We start from the raw sequence: 19,276 nt of genomic DNA, 5'->3' as shown, positions 1-19,276 counted from the left end.
CCATCTATACTTGCTCACCTGGAAACCTCGACAGCTGTGGGCCCCAGGTGTCACCTGCTCTGCCTTCAACACCAAGTCGTAGTTTTCTAAACACCAGGAAGATTTGGGGGCAGGGACTTCTTTAGATGCAGCAGTCAGCTAAGGCTTCCCAGGTGACAGTGAGAGAAGGCAGGGACAAAGCAGGGAGTGAGGACGACAGAAGGTTGCAGCAGGGGCACAGCACATGAGAAGCCTAAGGCTGGACCCGGCTGGGCACGACCTGGAAACTGTGGGAAGGTGGATGGCGGGGACAGAGAAGGCCGAGCACAGCGCCAGGAGAGGGCTCAGTGCCAACCTTGGGCGGGCACTGTGGGGAGGGATCTGGTTCTGCCCTAAGAGGGACTGGGAGCCACCAGGGTTCTGAGCAGGGAGCTGCCGTGACCACCTGAAGATAAGAGCTCAGGGAGCCACGTGGTGTGGGACCTCAGCCATCGTCCACTGACATGGAGGTGGCTTGGCTGTGGGGAGGGACTCAGGCAGGCAGCTGGCGAGCCCCTGGCTGAGTCGGGGAGACCCTGGGAGACCCCAGGAACAGGCTGTGGGCAGGAGAGCAGGTCCCAGGTGCAGCCCACCAGTAAGCAGGTGGTGAGGGGAGCCAGCCGGGAGGGTTGGCGAGTCCACACCTGGGCAAGAGTGCTATATGTGTGCACACGTGGGAACCACACGTGTGCATGTGTGAGCCGTGTATGCATGTGAGTGTGTGTGCAGAGATCTGTGATGGCTTCCCGTGGATGACTGTGCAATCGGGATTGGCCCACAGCGCAGGCCGAACTGCTAAGGGCCAGAGGCAGGTCCCTGATCTCTCCTGCCGCTGCGTACATGCGGGGTCTCTCTCCAGACCCAGAAAAGCACATCTACAGCTGGGCCTGTGCAGGGTGGCTCCTGGCAGATACCCGCACAGCTGGCAGCCGTACCACTTATATAAGAGGATCGAGGCGCTTACTTCTGAAATCTGCATTCCAGCTCCCCCTGGGGCCTGTGTCCCCCCTGCATCCTGGGTAAACTCTCCCAGCATCCTGGGGCTGAACCCCAGACGGCCCCCAGGAGGCAGGTGCCCGCACAGCTGGGCTCCTAAATGGGCTGCGGGCCGGGGAGGCAAGAGCGTCCAGGATTTAGGCACTGGGATCTCTGCATCCCACCCCTGGGCACGAGGACCCCCCAGGCCCAAGTCAGGGTCCCCCTCTCACAGGCACCCGGGTGGGGGTGCAGCCCCCCAGTCTGGGACTGGCACGTCAGTCTCTGGTTCATCTATACTTGGCCTGTCCCGAGCTCCGAACTCCACCAAATTATTCTCTCAGTCCCCCAAGTGCCTCGGGGCCTGGTCCAGCCTGCTCACAGCGCCCGAGGTGGGACTTGGACCACTGACAGGAGGAATGATTCCTTCAGCCACCAGGCCTCCTTCTGCCAGCCAATGTCACTCGTCACTTTTGGGGAAGGGGCCACAGTGTCCCTCCCACCCCCACACTTGGAACTTGAGGGTTCCAAAGAATTGGGGCCTAGGGTAGCACTCACCCACCCCCGCCGGCCACCCAGGGGCAGTGTTTCCCCAGGTCACAGGGATCAGTGCTGGTATTACCCCGTCCTCTGCCTTCGGGGGAGGACACTGGGCCCCCAGAACCATTGCCCTTGGGCCTCCCCCCACCTCTGGGCAAGATGACCCTTGCATTCCACGTGACAGAGGCTCCTTGGCTCTGCTGGTCCCCAGAGAATGAGTCCAGAGGCAGGAGGCCATTAAGAGGGGTCCCCTCCACCTCCCACAAAGGCCCCCCCAAGGGACCACACTCCAGAGTGTCCCAGAGTGAGCTGTCCTCAGGGACCCCCAGCCTCACTGTGGCTGAGAAGACCCAGAGTGGATCTCGAGGGGCTGTGTGCAGGGGGGGAGCCCACAGGGAGGTGTGGGGACAGCCTGGACGCTGCTTCAGGACCCTCACAAACCTCCAATGCCCATGGGGACCGGGGTCCCTGCAAAGTGCTTGCACAAGACCCCACAGGACCCCTGGAAGGTGGACGTATGGAATCCCGGAGCCCGGGGGTCCCTCCCGTGTGGGAGACCTGCCCCCTAATTCTCTTCCAAGCATGACCAGGTCTAACAGCTCCATTCCCCAAGGCCCCTCAGACACAAACTTGGGTTTTCACTAACTTACTGAAACAAAACAAAACGAAACAAAACCCCTGCTGGGACCCAGCCTGGCAAATGAGATTTGCGTGTTTGCTGACTTGCCAGAGCTGGCCAAGGACCCGGGCAGCGCCCCCACACCCAGGAGGAGGGGTAGCCATGGCCTCCAGGGGTCCCACAGGGAGGACAGGTGTTTGGGGCTGAGAGGGGCAGAGGGCGTGGTCACAGGACATGGGGACGGCGGGGACCTTTGATGAGAGTGGTCAGACACGCGTCCTGGACAGGAAGCCAACGTGTGGCCATGCTCCCAATAAGCTTTATTAAGACTCGGGCGGTGACACCGCCCTGCAGACAAAAACAAGCATTTACCAGCCCGGCCCCTTTGCCGCTGGAACTGAGCGCCCTGCACCCCCAAGAGGCAGGAGCTCTTCCCAAGTCTGTCTTAGAGTAAACAGAAGGGTGACAGTCTGGGAAAGGGCGTGACCCCGGCTGGTGCAGGGGGTCCCGTGCAGAGCAGGTGCAGCTCTGCAGACGCTGCCGTTGTCATGCAGGCGCCGGGGCCCCGCCGTCCCGGCCCCTAGAGCATGCCAGCCAGCCAGGGCGGCAGGAAGAGGCCCACGGTCCCCAGCAGGCAGACGATGATGAACACCCAGAGGAAGATGCGGTCGATGACCATGGCCACGTACTTCCAATCCTCCTTCACCTGCAACACAAACACGGCGCTCCTACCACTGCCCGGCAGCCTCACAGGCAGCAGGAACATTCTAGAGCCTGGTGCTTTGCGTGGCAAGTTCTCCGTTTCCTATCCTTGCCAGCAGGGTCACAGGTACACCAGTACAGAGGTGACAAGTAGGGAAGTGGCCTGTCCAGCTGAAGTCTGGGCTCAAGGACCCTGGGCTGCCGAGGGGCCAGTGCCTCTCGGGGCGAGCGTCGGGGGCCGCTGCTGTGGGAGATGTGTTTGGCACTGTGCCCCACGGCACCTGCCGGGCAGGATGTCTGAGCCCCCAGGGGTAGAGGTGGGCGGGCTGCCTTTGGAGGACACCAGGGCCCAGCTGCCTTTGGAGGAAACCAGGGCCCAGCTGCTTCGCGGTGAACATGGCTCTGGGTTTGCTAACGGTGGGCGGGGCGCTGTGGAGATCACGGAGTGCACCCCCATTGTGCAGATGGAGCAAGCGAGGCCCTGAGAGGGGCCGCCACCCCCGCAGGCCGTGCAGGACAAGGGCCAGGAGGACCCTTGGTGACAGGGCCTAACCTGCAACCAGGGCCTCAGGGCCCCCATGCTGGACAGCGTCCGAGCATGACTGCCCTCCACTCCTGCCGTCCCCGCCTTGGGGCAGGTGCTCGGAGGCCAGCTGCCTACGTGGCCGAGGCCCCTCACTGCCAGTGGGGTCTCTCAGCTTTGTCCCTAAAGCCCCTCGAGGTGGCACAGCCCTAGGTGCTGTGAGCAGAGGGGGAGGGGCCCTGGGCTTGAGGGGATCCAGACCGAAGCCATAGGGTGGGCCATGGGTGCGTGCACACACACGCATGAAGCACGCTGAGCATGTAATCTGCGGTCGCTCACTTGAAGAAGGTGGCAATACTGTCCCACAGAGAGGTGGGGACACTGAGGCCCAGCGTGGCTGTGGGGGGAGCAGACCCCAGTTCAGGATGGCTCCTACCCGCACCCCCGGCTCCACCTGGCCTGAAGCAGGAGTGACATCTCCCTGGGTAACCCCAGGAGCAAAGGCTCAGGGGGCCTGGCAGGGCCACAGCGGGTCCTGGGGGAGGGAGGGCAGCCTGGCGGTGCCCAAGTGATGGGAAAGGAAGCAGCTCAGGGCCTGGCCAGCTGATCAGAGGGTCTGAGAGGCCTGGGCGAGGGGCAGGACTCAGCGTTTCTGTCTGTGGGCCCCTCACTGGCGTTTTTTGTCAGCTTTTTAAAGTCATCAGAGGCGTCCTGATGGTTTAAACCAAACCAAATGGCCTGTTTATTCACAGGAACCCTGAGCGCCAACAGGGTCACTTATAAATAGAGTCCACCCAGGAGCCCGCTGTCCCCACTCTGCCTTTCATCCGCCCCCGGCGTCCCCATCCTGAGGCTGCGACGCCATCGCTGCCCAGAGCCGCCAGGTTCCGGAACCAGAAGCAGGTCTGGCAGCCGGAGCGCGCAGGCGGTGGGGACACGGCACCCGACCCTGCATTCCACTGAAATGGTTCTGATCTGGCGCCACTCAGACCCGTCACCAGTCCGGAGGCGTCTTGTTTTGAGAGCTGGCGGCAAAATGCTGTCCCAGAGCTGGCTGCTCCCGGGCAGAACTTTCCAGAAACCTCTGGACCGGCTCCACAGCCTCTTGGGACTCAGTGGGGTGATCAGGGGAGACTGGCTCACTCACTTCTCGGGGGTCACTGTGTGGAAGCCCTGCTTCCTTTCTGGGGTTCACTCGGCTACCAGGACAGGTTAGTTCTGATAAACCAGCTCAGCCGAGACCCCAGGAGGCTGTGGCCCCTTCAGAGGAGGCAGAGGGGACGAGGAGGAGCCCCAGATGAGCTGAGGGTCAGGGGAGTGTGTGCACTGGGTCAGAGGAAGCTGACACAGGGCTGGGCCCCAGGAGAGCAGAGAATGACTGACAGGCGGGCAGGCAGCGCCCTCCCCCTGCTGCCCCAGGGCTGGCCCTGCCCTCCGCTTCCGCCCCTGCTCTGAGCTGGGGACTCACCATCAATCTGGACGCACCCTCGAGCATACCCCGAGATGCGGCTAGCAGAGCCAGAAGAGCCCAGAACTCAGGGAGCAGCCCCACCGTCTCCTGCACCCCCACCCAGACTGTGCTCCCCAGCTTGGGGCTGGCCTGAGGGCCAGGGCTGTGTCCCAGATGCCCCCTCCTCTCTTCCTGCCAGGCCCATCTGGCTCTTTTCAGCCCCTCTGGGGCACAGATGAGGCCAGTGGCCCCTCCCTGCTGCCCACAGGTTCTTGTATCCTGGAGCCCAAAGGAGTGTCCCCACAATGTGCTCCCAATAGCCACTCTGGGCCACCCACCCCAGCTCCACCCCAGGAACCCAAGTGTTGGCGGCTCGGAGAAGAGGGAACAGGAGAGTGGGGACTCGGGCTGGCAGCCTGGGTCTGGGCCCAGTTGCTGGATTTTTTCACTGGCCACTCCCTCCCTCAGAGCAGAGAGGCCAGCTGTGAGTGTCCGCTTGCCTCATTTGGGCCAGGGGCACCTTGGGATGCAGCCAGGGATGGGACCTTACCGAGAAATCTGTGTCCTCTGCCTTCAGGTGGTCTGCGATGTACTGGACGCCCTCGACTGCCCGCGTCAGGGCCGGTGACAGGGGCAGGTGCCGGGGTGAGGCCTTGGTGCTGCGGGCTTTCAGGGCAGCGTTTGGGGACCCTCTGGACTGCTCCCTCTTGCACTTGCATTCGCACGGAGAAGCCTGGTCTGGGGGTGGGAGCTCCGCTGGGGGGACCTTCAGGGAGGCGGGGGAGCTGGCGGTCTGGCCATCAGCCTGGGAGGCGGCCTGCTCTCGGGGAACGCAGTACTGGATGCTGTGAGACCTGCACCGGACACCGCCCTCGGCTGCTTTGCCAGGGCTGGACATGTGCTGGACGCTCAGGGACCGGGCTTTGTTGAGCCCGGCGGCCTTGGTGCTGGTGAGTGAGCAGAAGGGGCCGGGCGAGGGGCAGGGGCTGGCTTTCTGGGCCTCTGAGGGCTGCAGAGCGGGGACCTGGTCAGAGGGCAGCTTGCAGGCAGGCTGGGGCCTGACGGGCTCATCCAGGGGGCCACAGAAGGACCGGCTGGGCGAGGGGCCCCAGCTGTGGGCTCTGCTTGTGTGGTGGGGCTCCCCCTGGGGCTCGGGCTCGGGCCAGAGGCGTGGGGCACCGGCCGTCTTGTGCATGGACTCGATGAGCCGCCGGCAGCTGTCCTTGACCACAGACGGCCGCTTCATGAGCAGCAGGCGCGGCATTGCATCCAGGAAGACCCGACGCACCCAGGCGGGCATGCTGTGTGTGCGCGGGGAGCGGTGGTGCACGTTGAGCACGAAGACGGTGATGACGATGGACAGCGTGACGAAGATCATGGTGAAGAGCAGGTACTCGCCGATGAGCGGGATGACCAGCGAGGTGGACGGGATGATCTCGGTGATGAGCAGCAGGAAGACGGTGAGGGCCAGCAGCACGGAGATGCACAGCGTCACCTTCTCGCCGCACTGGGACGGCAGGTAGAAGACGAGCACGGTCAGGCAGGAGATGAGCAGGCAGGGGATGATGAGGTTGACCGTGTAGAACAGCGGCAGGCGCCGGATGACGAAGGCGTACGTGATGTCGGGGTACACCTCGGCGCAGCACTCATACTTCCGGGTGTTGTAGGTGCCCACGGCCTCCACGATCACCCACTCGCCGCTCTCCCAGAAGTCCAGCTGGTCCACGCGGCTGTGCATGCTCACCAGGTCGATCTTGGCCTTGTCGTACGTCCAGGAGCCGAACTTCATGGTGCAGTTCTGCTGGTCGAAGGGGAAGAAGGTCACATCGATGCTGCAGGAGCTCTTGTAGATGGCGGGGGGCGTCCACTGCACCCTGCCGTCGTGGAACAGGTGGGCCTTGGTCAGGTGGGTGACAGCGAAGTCCCCGTCCGCGCTGGGCAGGGAGAGAGAGGGAGGGGTGAGACCTGCTGCCCTGCCCCCCACCCCTGTGTGCCTGCCATTCCCATTTCACTGGTGAGCAAAGGAAGGCGGGTAGCCTCGCCTGGGACAGCACTGGGCAGAGCTGGCTGCTGGCCCTGGACATGCCACTCGCCTCCCCGCCTCAGCCTGCTCTCCCCTACACCGGGGGTGACACACAAGCGTGTGGGTGATGATGATGGCGAATGTTTGGGGCTTGTGGCAGGGACTGGGGCCAGTGTCCCCAGCTTCCTCCCGGGCACCCTGAGCCTCCATGCCCATGGAGTAGATGGTGCCTCGTCCCTCCCAGTCCTACGGCTACGAACAAGTCTGTATGGGGAACCACCAGGCAGCCTGGCTGGCGATGGAGCCATAGCCCACAGGAGACCCCAGCTGGCCTGGCTAGTCACAAGGAGGCAACAGTGGCCACCCCAGGACCCTCGGACCTTCCGTGCGTGGCACCCAGCACCCTGCTGTGGCCTGGACCTAAAGGTCCCCAATCTCCGAGCCCCCAACAGCCTCAGTCGGTGCCCACTGACCCCCTTGCACCCTCCTGGGCTGGCCCTCCTCCCATCGGGCTGGCTCCACACAGACCACCTACATGAGGAGTGGACACAGAATGGCCTCATCTCGTTTACTCCCTTCCCCTGGCTCCAGCTCTCCAAAAACCAGTCTCACCCCTTTGAGGCACAAATTCAAACGTGCTCACAGGACAAATGAGCAAACGCCTCATTCAGCAAACACTGCGGGGACCAAAGCAGCTCCCTCTAGTGGTGTGAGCTGGTGGCAGCCCATGGCACGTTCCAGAAGATCACGGATCCCAGGGGCTTGGAATCCACGCCCAGGGCCTCAGGTCTGGGTTTCTCCACCCACAAGACGGGAAAGGGGCCTCCTCAGTGGCTGTGGCCCAGCCAGCATCAGCCTCCAGCCCCAGGGTCCAGGCTCACCCACCCCCCAGCCCCATCCAGAGACGGCCTCGGCGCTGACCACAGCCCCACAGAGAAGTAGGGTGCACTCCACTCCTTCCATAGGTCCTGGCAGGAGGAGAGAGGAGGGAACTTGGCGGGGCCCTCCGCACCTCTGGGCTGCAGCCTGGGGGGCTGTACAGGCCCCAGAGCCTGTGGGAGAGGTGCGGTTCTCCCCAGGGAGTTGTAGCTCCCCCTGAACCTGAATGCTCCCCTGGGTCCCAGAGCATTAAGCTGATGTGTGTTCCCTGGAGCTAAGGTCCTGGGGGTGGGGCTCAGAGAGCTGAGCGTGGGCCCCAGGAAGGCTGGGGGGCACCAGGGATGTGGGTGTGGGGCGGGAGGATGCAGGGCTCCTGGTTCAGACCCGGTGGCTTTCAGAGAGCAGAGAGCCTGCCAGGGGCAGGGGGAGAAGTGCCCCCCCAAACTGACCCCCTAACGCCCCTGAAAACCATCTCCCAGCTCCTTCATGTGTGGCTGCTTTTCTCGCTGCCATTACTGGAATCAATTAAGTTGAAGAAGAACCCAGCCGTTTGTAATCAGATAATGTTTTGTAGGTCAGGCCCAGCGCCCACGGCCCTGGAATGGGCGGGGCAGGAGCCTTTTGGGGTCTGGCAGTGGGGAGAGCAGGGGGCTGTGGCCAGAAGGCCGGAACCAGAGGGAGCTAAGTGCTTCCAATTGCTGCATTGTAAGCGCTACGGAATCCCAGGCCTGCGTGCAGCTCAGAGCGAGGTGGCCCAACCTATCCGCTAAGTCCCCTGGGGCTTACTTGTTGTACAGGACGATGTCTGGCCGCCAGATGAGCTCGGAGGGGATTCTGATGGAGGTCACATTCTCATAGTCGCCGGGGTCCCAGCGCAGCTTATAGTCATGCCACTCCTGGGGCAGGCAGGAGGAGAGAGTCACCTGAGAGGGCGTGTGGGGTAGGGGCAGGGGGTGGGGGGTGGCAGCGGTGGGCGTGTCCCCTCCCACTCACCTGCTTCACCCACACATTCGTTGTCATCATCTGGTTCTTCTCGTCCTAGGACACAAATGAGAAGAAGGGAGGTCGTAACCCCTTGGTGACAGTGATGGGACACATCTCTCTCTGGCCCTGAATGCCCTTATCCACTAGGACAGGCCAAGGTTGAACATGGGGAGGGAGTGAGCACCTCATCTCTAGAGGCAACCAAGCCCAGGATGGCAGGCCCTGAGGAGACTTAGGGATGTGGGGACAAGGACCCCTGACTCTTTCCAGAAGGAAAGCGGGGACAGTGTTTAGCCGACTTCCTAGGTGGCTGGCACCTGGCCCTCCCCCAGCTACGGGCGGGTGTGTGGGAACGGGAGCCGGCTCCTGGCTCCTCCTGGACAATGTTGCCAGCCAGAGCCCCGAACCGGTGCCCGGCAGTCCTGCCCTTCCTTGTAGGAGGCCAGCCTGCCCCTGCTGTGCCCCAGTAGCCCCCCACCCCCACCCCCAGGGATTTTCAAGGTGACAGGGCCTGGCCTCCTTCCCCAGTGGCTGTGCCTGCCCCCGCCCTGTGTGTGAAGCGCTCTCTGTGCATTCTTGCAAAGTCAGCCCAGGCGGGGAAAACACCCAGCCGCCTCAGGCTCCTGGTGGGGTGAGTTCACACACGTAAGCTCGCCTCCAGACACAAACCTGCGGCAAAGGCACAGGCTGAGGGACTCAGAGGCGGCTGCCCCTCCCACCACAGCATGGTGGCCCTGCAGCCAGCACCCAGGGCTCCAGGGAGGCTGGCTCACCAGCATGCATGCATGTGTGGGGCCTGTGCTTGGTCAGCCCCAGGGCCACAGCACAGCCTGGGAGCTGGTCCCTCCCTGCCTGGCGCTGCCACGGGCCTGGGGTCTTGGAGCCGGTGTACTCCCTCCTGGCCTCAGCTTCTCCTGGGCATACTGGGGAGATGGGCGGTGCGGGATGTGAGGAGTGAGCCCCAGGGAGCTCAGGTAGGCAGCCAGGCTGCTGTGCACCGACCCTTAATCTTGAGCGGGCGGCCGCCAGCGGCTGCCTCCACCAGCTACCACCTTGTTTGCCGTGTTTGCAAACCCCAGCAGGTTAAGGAACCCTGGGCACCTCTGGTTGCCTCCTGGCTGTGGCCCAGCCAGGAGCACTTTGCAGGAACCGTCCAAGGACCTGTTCCAGGTTGCCTGCTGGCAGAAGCCTGGGCATGGCTGAGCACAGGGCAAGCTGGCCGGGTCTCCTTGCTAACGGGACCCATGTTGGCCCTTTCTGTCCTTCTGAAGGTGACCACAGCACCTCCCACCTCCCAAAGCCCCTTGGATGTTGCCTTCTCAGCCCGAGGAGGCCACGCTATGCTCAGCCCATTTCACAGATGAGGAGACAGGCAGGCAGCTGAAGATGTCACCATAACGGCCTGACACAAGGGCCTCCAGAGCCCTCACAGAACCGACCCGAGGCTGGGGTCCTGGCAGCGGAATGGGGTGGACATTTGGGGGTATCTGCAGCCCCCTGCAGCTGGATCCTAGTGTGGAAAACCCCAGCCCTTCCAACCCAGCCGGCTCAGGACCTCCTCATGGTGAGTGAGCCAGGCTCCCAGAGGCGCCTCCCCACCAGGCAGGGGCACACACGCCAAGGCCCTTGGGACCCCCACCCCAGGCTGTGTACCCAGCACCGTCAGATCACCCCCGCAGGATGGGCCCCACCCCAAATAGATGCCTCAGCACCTCCATAGCAATGGCTACTCAGAGACTGGACCCCTGCACCTTTCCAGCAGCCCCCTGGGTCCCTAACCAGGAAGATAAACACCCCAGACCTGTCCATGGCTCACCTGAACCCCTGCATTCTAGACCGGGCATAAGGGGGCCTCCTGGAGCAGCTCCAGGTCAGCCAGCACACAGCTCGCACAGAAGCCCCTGAGCTGGCCACGTGCAGGCCTGGGCAGCCGCCCCCCACCCCCACGACCCCCACAGAGGCATTTTCTGCTCTTTGCTTCTGAAGGTGGCCTCCCTGACCCACTGAAAACCTGGCACTTTGGTTTTCCGTGTGGGGGAGGGGAGAGGAGGGCAGGGCCTGGAGCAGGGGTGCACAGGGCCTGCCTGTTGTCGGAACCCCATGGCTAAGGCATTCCGCAGGCCTGGACAGTAGCCCTTCCAGCTCGTCCAGACTCCCCAACCCCAGGGCCACCTCAAGGCTGGCCTCCCAGACACAGGTACTCCTGTCAGGGGACGCTCTGTCACCATGTGTGACAGCCAAGGCCCACAACTCCCTGCCCCCCACCCCCACACCTACCACGTCAATGAGCTGTGCGATGGACAGGCCGAAGTGGACCAGGACCACGTCCGAGATGTTGGCCACAGGCCGGGACCACTTGTTGTAGCCAGAGAAGAGCTTTCTCAGCAGCCGTTCCTCTGCATGGGCCCGGGTCTCCACGTGGCTGCTCGCTGGGGGACCGGCAGACAAGGGCTCAGGAGCAGGTACCGTCCAGGCTGCACTCAGCCACCTGGCCTCCTCCCAGCTCCTCTCAGCACGTTCCTCTCACCTCAGGACATTTACACCCTCCTCCAGGCCTCGGGTTCCCCTCTACCCTGGGAGTAACTGTCATGTCCTTAGGGAAGCCTTGCCAGACCTCCCAGACCCCTCAGGCCTTCCAAACACCTGCATCTCACACAGAAGTGGACAGCTGTTTCCACAAGCGCTGATGTGGGTAAGTCCCGTTGGAGGCTGTATCTCCAGTGACCAGCGGAGTGCGAAACCTTCTCAAAGCACAAGGTGGGGGTCAGTGCAGGATGAGGGACAGACGGCAGTGGGGCAGGCCCAGGCGGGAGATGGAGGGGGGTCAATGAGGGTCCACACACCCACAGCCTGCTCCCTGAGGCTGCCAGCAGCGCTGATCATCAAATTACCACCTAGAAGGATCTCTCTCTCGTTCCCTGATGATGTGTAAGGGACATTTTAAGTGCTGACTCTGACAGCGAGCCCAGCATCCTGTGTTCTTGGATGGACACACAGATTGACCTCCACGAAGGCTGGGGGGAGCCCCCCACTGGGGAGGGCCTGGGAGGAGCCCTTCTCGTGCAGCCCACCGTAGCCCAGGGTGCTCTGTGGTCTGCAGGCCTCCCTGCCTCCCCTGGCGCATCATGAGGGGCTTGGGGGAGGGGACAGGAGCCCTCCTGCTTGCCTTGCTCACCTGTGAGTCACAGACAGGACTTGAAGAGGGCTCACACACCCCTGGGGTCCCTCCTGGACACTGGACACTGCACCCCCAGCCCAGAGCACCGACCTGGTCTCCTGTCCCTTTGACCAGGAAAGTGTAGCCACTTCTCAGTGGAGGCCAGGGCTTCAATTCCCTCCACTTCCCCTAAATAGCGAGGTGCTGCCCTGGGTAGGGGCGGGGGGACGGACTGGAACTCCCTCTGTCCCTCTGAGCCTGGGGGAGCAGAAAAGCGCAGAGGCCACCCCTCTGATCCCTCCCAACCAGGAGCAAGCATGGGGACAGGGTCTGCAGTTTAATTTGGCCAGATGCGGACAGGGGAAAGACGAGATGGACCCCACCTCCCTCAGCCCTCGTAGGAGTTTCTGGGTCCAGCTGTTGAAACATCAGCCCCCACCCCACCCAAACCCCTCTCCCGCATTCGCGGGCACGTTAACTCCTTCTGTGCCGGCTTCGCCGCGCCGCAGGACAGCCTTTGCGTTTCGGGGGTGCGGGAGCCTCCGCGGCTGCCCCGTTGCGCGCACCCGCGGTTTGGGACCGCAGCCAGGAGCCTCCCCTCCTCTGGCTTCCGAGGTCCTGGGCTGCCCTGAACGCGGACGAAAGGGGGCCAGTCCAGAGCCCGAAACTTACCAGGCAGGAGGCCGATCCCGAGAAGCAACAGCAGCGCCAGAGGCGGAGGTGGCAGCGCCGCCGGGTCCTCGAGCTCCATGGCGCACCGAGCGGGCTCTAGACGCGGGCGGCTCCTGTCTCCGCCGCACCCCCGCTCCGAGGCCCGCGCGCGCCCAACTTCATGCACCCCGCGCCGCGCCGGTCGCTCCGTCCGCCTGGTCTGGCTCGGCCGCTCCTCCCGCGAGCGCGGGACTGTGGGCTCAGCGGCGCGTCCCCGCCCGGCCCTGCCTGCCTCCAGCCGGCGGGGACAGGAGGAGGGGGAGAGGGAGGTAGCCGGAGGGAAGGCGAGGGCGGGAGGGGAGGGGGAAGCGGGGCCAGACCGCGAGCCGACAGGGGGCGCGGAGGCTGGGCTCGGCCCGCACGGGGTAAAGTTTTCCTCGTCCTCCAGGGGCTGAGAACGTGCCCGAGTCATGGGTGGGGACCGTGGTCACTGCGTGCTATTGGGGGATCGCGGCGCAGTTCTGGTTTCGGACGGACCACGAGGCACCGACCCCCAGTCCTGGCTCCCCGCAGCCTGCCCGGAAGGGTACGAGCACCCAGGGGTTTTGGGAGCGAGGAGGGGTGCCCCGCACTCGTCTGGTTAACTCCATCACCCCCGCCCCGCTTTGCAGTTTGGAAATCACAAATCCCTCATCATCTGCCTGGTGAGGCGTTCAGGAAAGAGCCCACCCCTATCGGCCTGTTCCCGGCAGACCAGGCAGCGCCCAGTGGGGAGCCCAGGCCCTGCGGCCCTCCTTCTGGGGAGAGGCAAGCCGCATCTTGCTGCCTCCTGGTCAAGCCTGGGGCGGGAGTCTCAGCCCCACCTCCTCGGGCCAGCGAGCCCTGGACTGCCAGGGCGTGAGGGCACCCCCCCACCCCACGCGCTGTGGGCAGTACGGAGGATGTCAGGCTCAGGTGCCTGGAGAACAGACTCCTGGTGTCCCCGCACAGATCTTCAACACTGTGGGCCTCAACAGAGGTTCCGCGGGCTGCACTGCTTGACGGGCAGGGTCTCCACCCTCAGGCAGGTCAAGGTTACCGCCCACAGAGCAGCAGGTGCCTGGATGAAGGCCTGGGAGGGGCTGCTTTGTGCGATAGAACCAGTCTGCAGCGAGGGCGAGGTGAGGGGCGCTCAGCAGGAATGAGATGGACAGCCATCCAGGGCTCTGCGGGGAACCAAGCCCCCCAGAGACTTCCCTCCAGCATGGGGGCAGAGAGAGAAGGCACCCCGCCCCTGAAGGGCCAGAATGTCTGTCAGCCCCTGCGCCCATCTCTCCTGCCCTGCCCTCTCCACCTCCCCGTTCTTCTCACTTGTCCACTGGGGCAGGCACACACAGAATTTTCACATGCTGGGCCCTGAGTGTCCAGTCTCAGCTGCTTGCTCAGGGTCTGTGGGCTTCCCAGATGCTGGCCCAAGCCTTTGAGAGGTGTGGACTCACTGGGCCCTCACAGCACCCTGAGGAGGTGGGCTCTGGGCTTGTCCCTGGATGGGGATGAGGAAGGGGATGCCCAGAGAGGTTAAGCCACGTGCCCAAGGTCACACAGCCAGTAATGAGATTTCAACCCAGGCCACCTGCCTTCAGGGTCTGCAACCTGGCTTCCTCTAGGCCTGGGGCATAGCATGTCCCCAGGCTGGCCTGTGCCCCTACTGAGATGACCTCCTGGTGGCAGCCATGGTCTGTCCTCCCCCGGAGCCAAGGGAAGTCTGCCCTTGGGGAAGCCCCTTGAACCTCCCAGCCCTGGTACATTGCCCTCCTTTGGACCAACCCACAGACCTAGAGCTGTAGTCCCTCCAAACAAGACTTCCTGTCCCCCTTCTCCTCCTTCTTACACACCAAAGCCCCTCAGGCAGTGCCAGACACTGGGTTCTTCTGGCATTGTATGCTCCTTCCATGAGCCAGCTCTGTGCTAGGAACCAGAAGGTTCTGCAAGCTGAGTGGAGAGTGGGCTGAACCAGGAGCTGGTGAGCAGGGCCTGCCTGTCATTGACAGAGCACAGGGAGGGTTGGAGGCTCCCAGACCATTCCCACCACGTGGCAGGCAAAGGCCACCTCCTCCCAGGGCAGGGCTACCTGCCAGAACCCCCCTCTTGGGGAGGGGTCCGGGGAGGGTGATGAGTGTGGGAAAGTGCGTACAGCCTCCTTTGTCTGTACACGCTCTCTTGAGAAATCCCAGCACAGACAGGACAGTGCTGCATGGGGCGGTTTACAGAGCTGATTCCACATTCTTTTATTAGTGGGAGAGGCCAACCGTGCTCTGGATGGGTCCCTCCCAGCCATGTCAGCACCCCTAAGAAGCAGAGGTCACCATTACGCTCCTTTGACGATCTAGGAAGGTGAGGCATAAACAGTCTGTCACTGTCTGATAAAGTGACATTTGCCTTGTCCTGTCATCCTGTGCACACAGATCTTTTGAGGTGAGGAAGCTTCCTCATGCTTCTGCATTTGGGCTCATCCGTTGGGACTTAAGGTTGGGTGCTCCCGAGAATGTTAGAAGAGAGAAGGGTGCATGGTGAGCTGGACCAGTCTGTGAAGGCTTCCTGGAGGAAGGGGCACATGGGATCGTAGCCCCAGGGACCATGGACATCCACTCTGCCATGCACAGGGAATAGCCTGCAGTTTGCTTAAGTTCCAGATTCTGGCAATTCCCGCACGCAGCCTATTCAGCCTGGGCGGAGACCCCCAAACCTGTGATCTGTGACTGCCACCTCAGGCAGCCCTGATGCTGGAGGCCTCAGACTTGGAGCTGATTTGGCCCAAGGATTCATGTAGCAATCAGGCGGGGCCTCCACCCATGGCCAGGGCTCAGCCTGGCGTCCTGGTCTGGGCAGGTGCTGGAATCGTCCCCAAGGCACACGTCTCTGGCGAAAGAGGCCCTATGTTCTCGGCAGGAGCAGCACACACGCAGTCAGCTGCCCTGCTTCCCCTCACTTTGGCCAGCTCAAACAGTGGAGATGGTGCGCTTGTGACCACTCCCACAGGTAAGTTCAGTCAGTGAGCCCAGCAAGGCCAGCAGACCCGTCTCCCCTGGCGCCCGAGGCCAGGCTGGGTTAGCGCCAGTCCTCAGGGCTCTGACATGCACACTCTCACACATCTGTCCAACCTCGTTTGGCTTTCCCAGAGGATTTGCTAATGTGGCAAGATTAATCGGGTCTAACTCATTAATTTGCACAGCCCTCCCTCCCCACCTGGGCCCGCTGGAAAGCACAGAACCTAGCAATCATCGCATCCTCTGAATTGGATCCTTACTCCAGGCCTCTAGGCCCCTCCCTCTGGCCGCTGCTGAAACTGTTTCTGAGGGAAGGAAAACGTGGTTCACAGACAAATGAGACCAGCTCTGGAGAGGGTACCTCCACGCCTGAGTCCTCTGAGGCAGGACGGGGTCCTCTGAGGCCAAGGGGAGGGGGTGTGGCGCAGGCTCCCGGAGACCCCTCCCCACCTGCACCCCCACCCCAGCCAATGTCACACTAGCTCCAAAGGCTGCTGCTGAAAGAATGTCATCTCTGCAGGAAGGCTTCCCCCCTGCTGTTGCCCTCTCCACCCTCCACCCTGTCCCAAGGACATTTCCATGGTAACCAGTTATTGGTATAGGCAGGGATTGGAATTAAAGGTGGGAGCTTCGGCTGGGTGCCCAGTCTGAGCTGCATGATGTGTGGGGGAATCATGCAGAGGCTGAGGGAGGTGACCCCGGGAGGGGACAGGAGGGGGCCCATCAGCACCAGAACCCAGTGGGGCTTCAGTGACCCACATGAGCCCAGGGGCAGTGATGGTGAGCTCAGCTGGGTGGCAGAGTCCTGCCTGTTCTCCCACAGCCCTAGAGACTTCTCCCACCTTCCGCCCGGCCTCACCAGAGGGGCGGGGGATGTCCATCCCTGCCCTGCTCAAACCTCTGTCCCCCCCAGGTGACACTGTACCAGATGTCCCTCCATTTCTTCCTAGGGTCAGCCACAGTAGCCCTTGAACACCAAGTACCCCTGATGGAGGGGACCCATGCGACGTGCAGCGCTCCCTTGTAACTAAACTTTCCAGAAGTGTTTTCTCTCACCCCGCCTCCCCGACTTCTGCTCCATAACCAGCTTCACCTCTCTTCCTAGTACTCAGCACCACCACACATATTGCATGTCTTCTGTTGCCTCTCCCCTGCCCCCACCCTGCTAATAATGCAAGTTCACGAGGGGAGGCTCTAGGCTTTACACACAACACCTGGCTCTTAGTAAGGGCTGGGTAAATGTGTTGAGTGAGTGGCTGGATGATGGATGAGTGGGTGAATGGATGATTGTCAAGAAGATACAGGTGAGGCCAGGTCCATTTGGGCCCCTGTGTGCTGCACACCGACCCCCAGCTGGCCCAGACACTGCACATTCAGGCTGGGAGGACCCAGGTGGTTTGGGTTGGTCCTGAACTTACAGACAGGTGATACCAGGAGGGAGAAATGATGACCATGTTGGGTCAGGCAGGAGCAAGGCTGCTGGGGGTTGGGGAGGGGTCCGAGAAACGCTCACCTCACTGAGTTTCCTGTCATCTGTCAGGAATGGATTGGAGTGACTTTGGTGGTTCTCACCTCACTAGGCCTGGCGAGGCCACTCTGCCCTCCCTCTGATGCCCCTGGCACCCACCGTCTGGCTGCCCCCAAAACACTCTTCTTGGCCATTTATGCCCGTGAGACCCTCCCCTAATGCACAGTGGACCCTGCCTGGCAGAGCCCCGGGCTGGGCCTGGCGGCATTCTCTCCGGGCTATTAGGAGGACCGAGCCTGGCCTTGCATCTGATCCCTCAGCAGGAGCTGTGGGCCAGCACACACTACCGGTGAGTAAATGAAAGGTGCCGGTCCAGCCCCCAGCCACCCCGACCGCTGCGTGGGAACAAGCATCCTCCTGGGCTAGAGGCCTCTGCTGACCACGTCTCCCAGGCTGGCTCCTCGTGTTCTCCAGGCCCTGTGGCGTCCCCGCTCTCAGCACCAGGGACAGCTCCACCCACCTCCCAGCTCCCAGGGGACAAAGGCCATCTGAGGCCATCTTTGCCCATTTCTTTCAGCAAAAGTTTTGAAAGCCATAGCAGGAGAAACGTGGACGCTGGGGCCATATCTCCAAAGGGGCAGTGCCCCCCTTTCCCCAGCTGCACAAGCTTCCAAGCAGACCCCTTACACAGACACCGGTGCCAGTCAGCTGGAGGCCACACAGACTGGGGTGAGGGGTGGGACAGGGCAGAGGGCAGCTCTGTCCAAGCATCACCACCTAACACACCAGGCACTGTCTTGCAAAGGAGGCTGGACAGCAGCGCACAGCAGGCCTCTCCCCGAGGACTGGGGTAAGCCGTGGACCCCAAGCACATTTCCTCCTGGCCCAGGGTCCTGGGCGTCCGTCCCTCAGCCCTGGCCTGGAGGTTGTGCTGCCCAAACCGGCAGCTGCTGACAGGCACCCTTCCTGCTGGGGCTCCGGCCTAAGCTGCAGTGTCTTGGCAGCCCCCTTATCCCTCTGAGCCAATCACGTGTGGCTGAGCCCCACCCCCAACCTTCAAAAGCAATCCTGCCACAGCGAGGCTTCCTGTAAGCTGAGTGTCATCCTTGAAACCTGCAGGATCTTCTTAGACAGCCATTGGCTGGGTTGCCCGTCACGGCTGTAAGTGTGCCTGCCCCCGCTCCACACACAGACATGCCCCTGCCCCATCCATAGACCCCCCCAGGAGGGCTGCAGCCTCCAGGTGGAGCAGTCTGCAGAGTGAAGACTCGGTTTGTAATGAACACGAATGATTGGGCAGGTGTGTCTGCGTCCAGGCTCGCAGTCGACCCAGCAAACACAATGGGTGCTTAGATGTGAGTTTAAAATGCTGGCTCTGCCCCTGCCAGCCAGGCATCTCTTTGAGCCTCAGCTGCTAAGTGGGGGTAGTGACAGTCCCCAACTCATGGGGCCATTGCGAGGATGGAGGGGGGCCAGGCCAGCCGGCATTCAGTACCTGGCTGGGTGTCTGGCAGTTGCTGACTTGTCACTGCTGCTGTGGCTAAAATTGCCATTAAACAGAAGCCACCTGGAGATTCCTGCTCTGCCCTTCCAGGGGAAGGTCCATGTGCCAACAGCTATAGGGCTGAACTCAGGGTCACAACTCAGGTGCCTTCAGAGTCCAGGCATGGAGCCCCAGGGCCAGGCCCGGTGTGGGCCCTGCCACCTGCCCCAGGGACCACAGCGTGTGCAAGCGGCATGTGCTCAGGTCTGGGCCAAGGACCCCCACACAGGGCTCCGTCGCAAACAGCCTAACAGCCTAACAGAGGACCCAAACGGCAGGTCTCTGGGTGCCCGCCCCTCTAGCCAGTGGACACAGACCACGGAGCCTCCGGCCACACCCCCGAGGCAGATGTTAACAGAGAGAGTTCAGCTCCTTGTGAAGAATTGTGTCCTGACAGGCCACTGGCACAGAAAAGCCCTTTGTCCCGGCCAGCTGGCCGCCTGCCAATATCTCCCTGCCTGAGCCTTGCAGATGTCCCAAGGGTATCGGCTGAGGGCCAAGGGTCACCATGTCCCTTGGAGGAGCAGGGAGGACATGGTCAGAGTGACTGCCGGTGACTGGAGAGCTGCTGAGCAGAGCTGAGGCCCTGCAGGGGAAACTGAACCTGCCCTTCCTCCTTCACATCCGAGACACCTGCCCTTGCTCGGCCCCAAACCTGGCACCAGTCAGAGACCCTTGCCGCTGCAGATGGAGCTCTGCCTGGGGCCAGGAGCCCCCA

The 19,276-nt window shown here is 62.5% G+C and overlaps 1 protein-coding gene across 2 annotated transcripts; it reads right to left on the bottom strand.

Moving 5' to 3' along the window:
- Positions 1-2,449: 2,449 nt before the first annotated feature.
- CHRNA4 (cholinergic receptor nicotinic alpha 4 subunit) lies at positions 2,450-13,038 on the bottom strand. Of its 2 annotated transcripts, XM_074317678.2 has the most exons (6): positions 12,543-13,038; positions 10,991-11,142; positions 8,723-8,767; positions 8,516-8,625; positions 5,378-6,761; positions 2,450-2,858 (listed from the first exon to the last, which is right to left on the bottom strand). In XM_074317678.2, exons 1-6 carry the CDS (start codon positions 12,991-12,993, stop codon positions 2,733-2,735), a joined length of 2,268 nt encoding a protein of 755 aa, XP_074173779.2. In that variant the 5' UTR covers positions 12,994-13,038; the 3' UTR covers positions 2,450-2,732. The 2 variants fall into 2 exon arrangements, with proteins under 2 accessions (XP_074173779.2, XP_019609057.2); XM_019753498.3 differs by lacking the exons at positions 8,723-8,767; positions 10,991-11,142; positions 12,543-13,038 and having other exon boundaries at positions 2,600-2,858; positions 5,378-6,625.
- Positions 13,039-19,276: the final 6,238 nt, after the last annotated feature.

The sequence above is a fragment of the Rhinolophus sinicus genome, chromosome 13 (assembly GCF_057876585.1).
Source record: "Rhinolophus sinicus isolate RSI-liver-muscle chromosome 13, RSI-T2T, whole genome shotgun sequence".
Lineage (NCBI taxonomy): Eukaryota > Metazoa > Chordata > Mammalia > Chiroptera > Rhinolophidae > Rhinolophus > Rhinolophus sinicus.
This window is presented reverse-complemented; position numbering and strand designations above follow the sequence as displayed.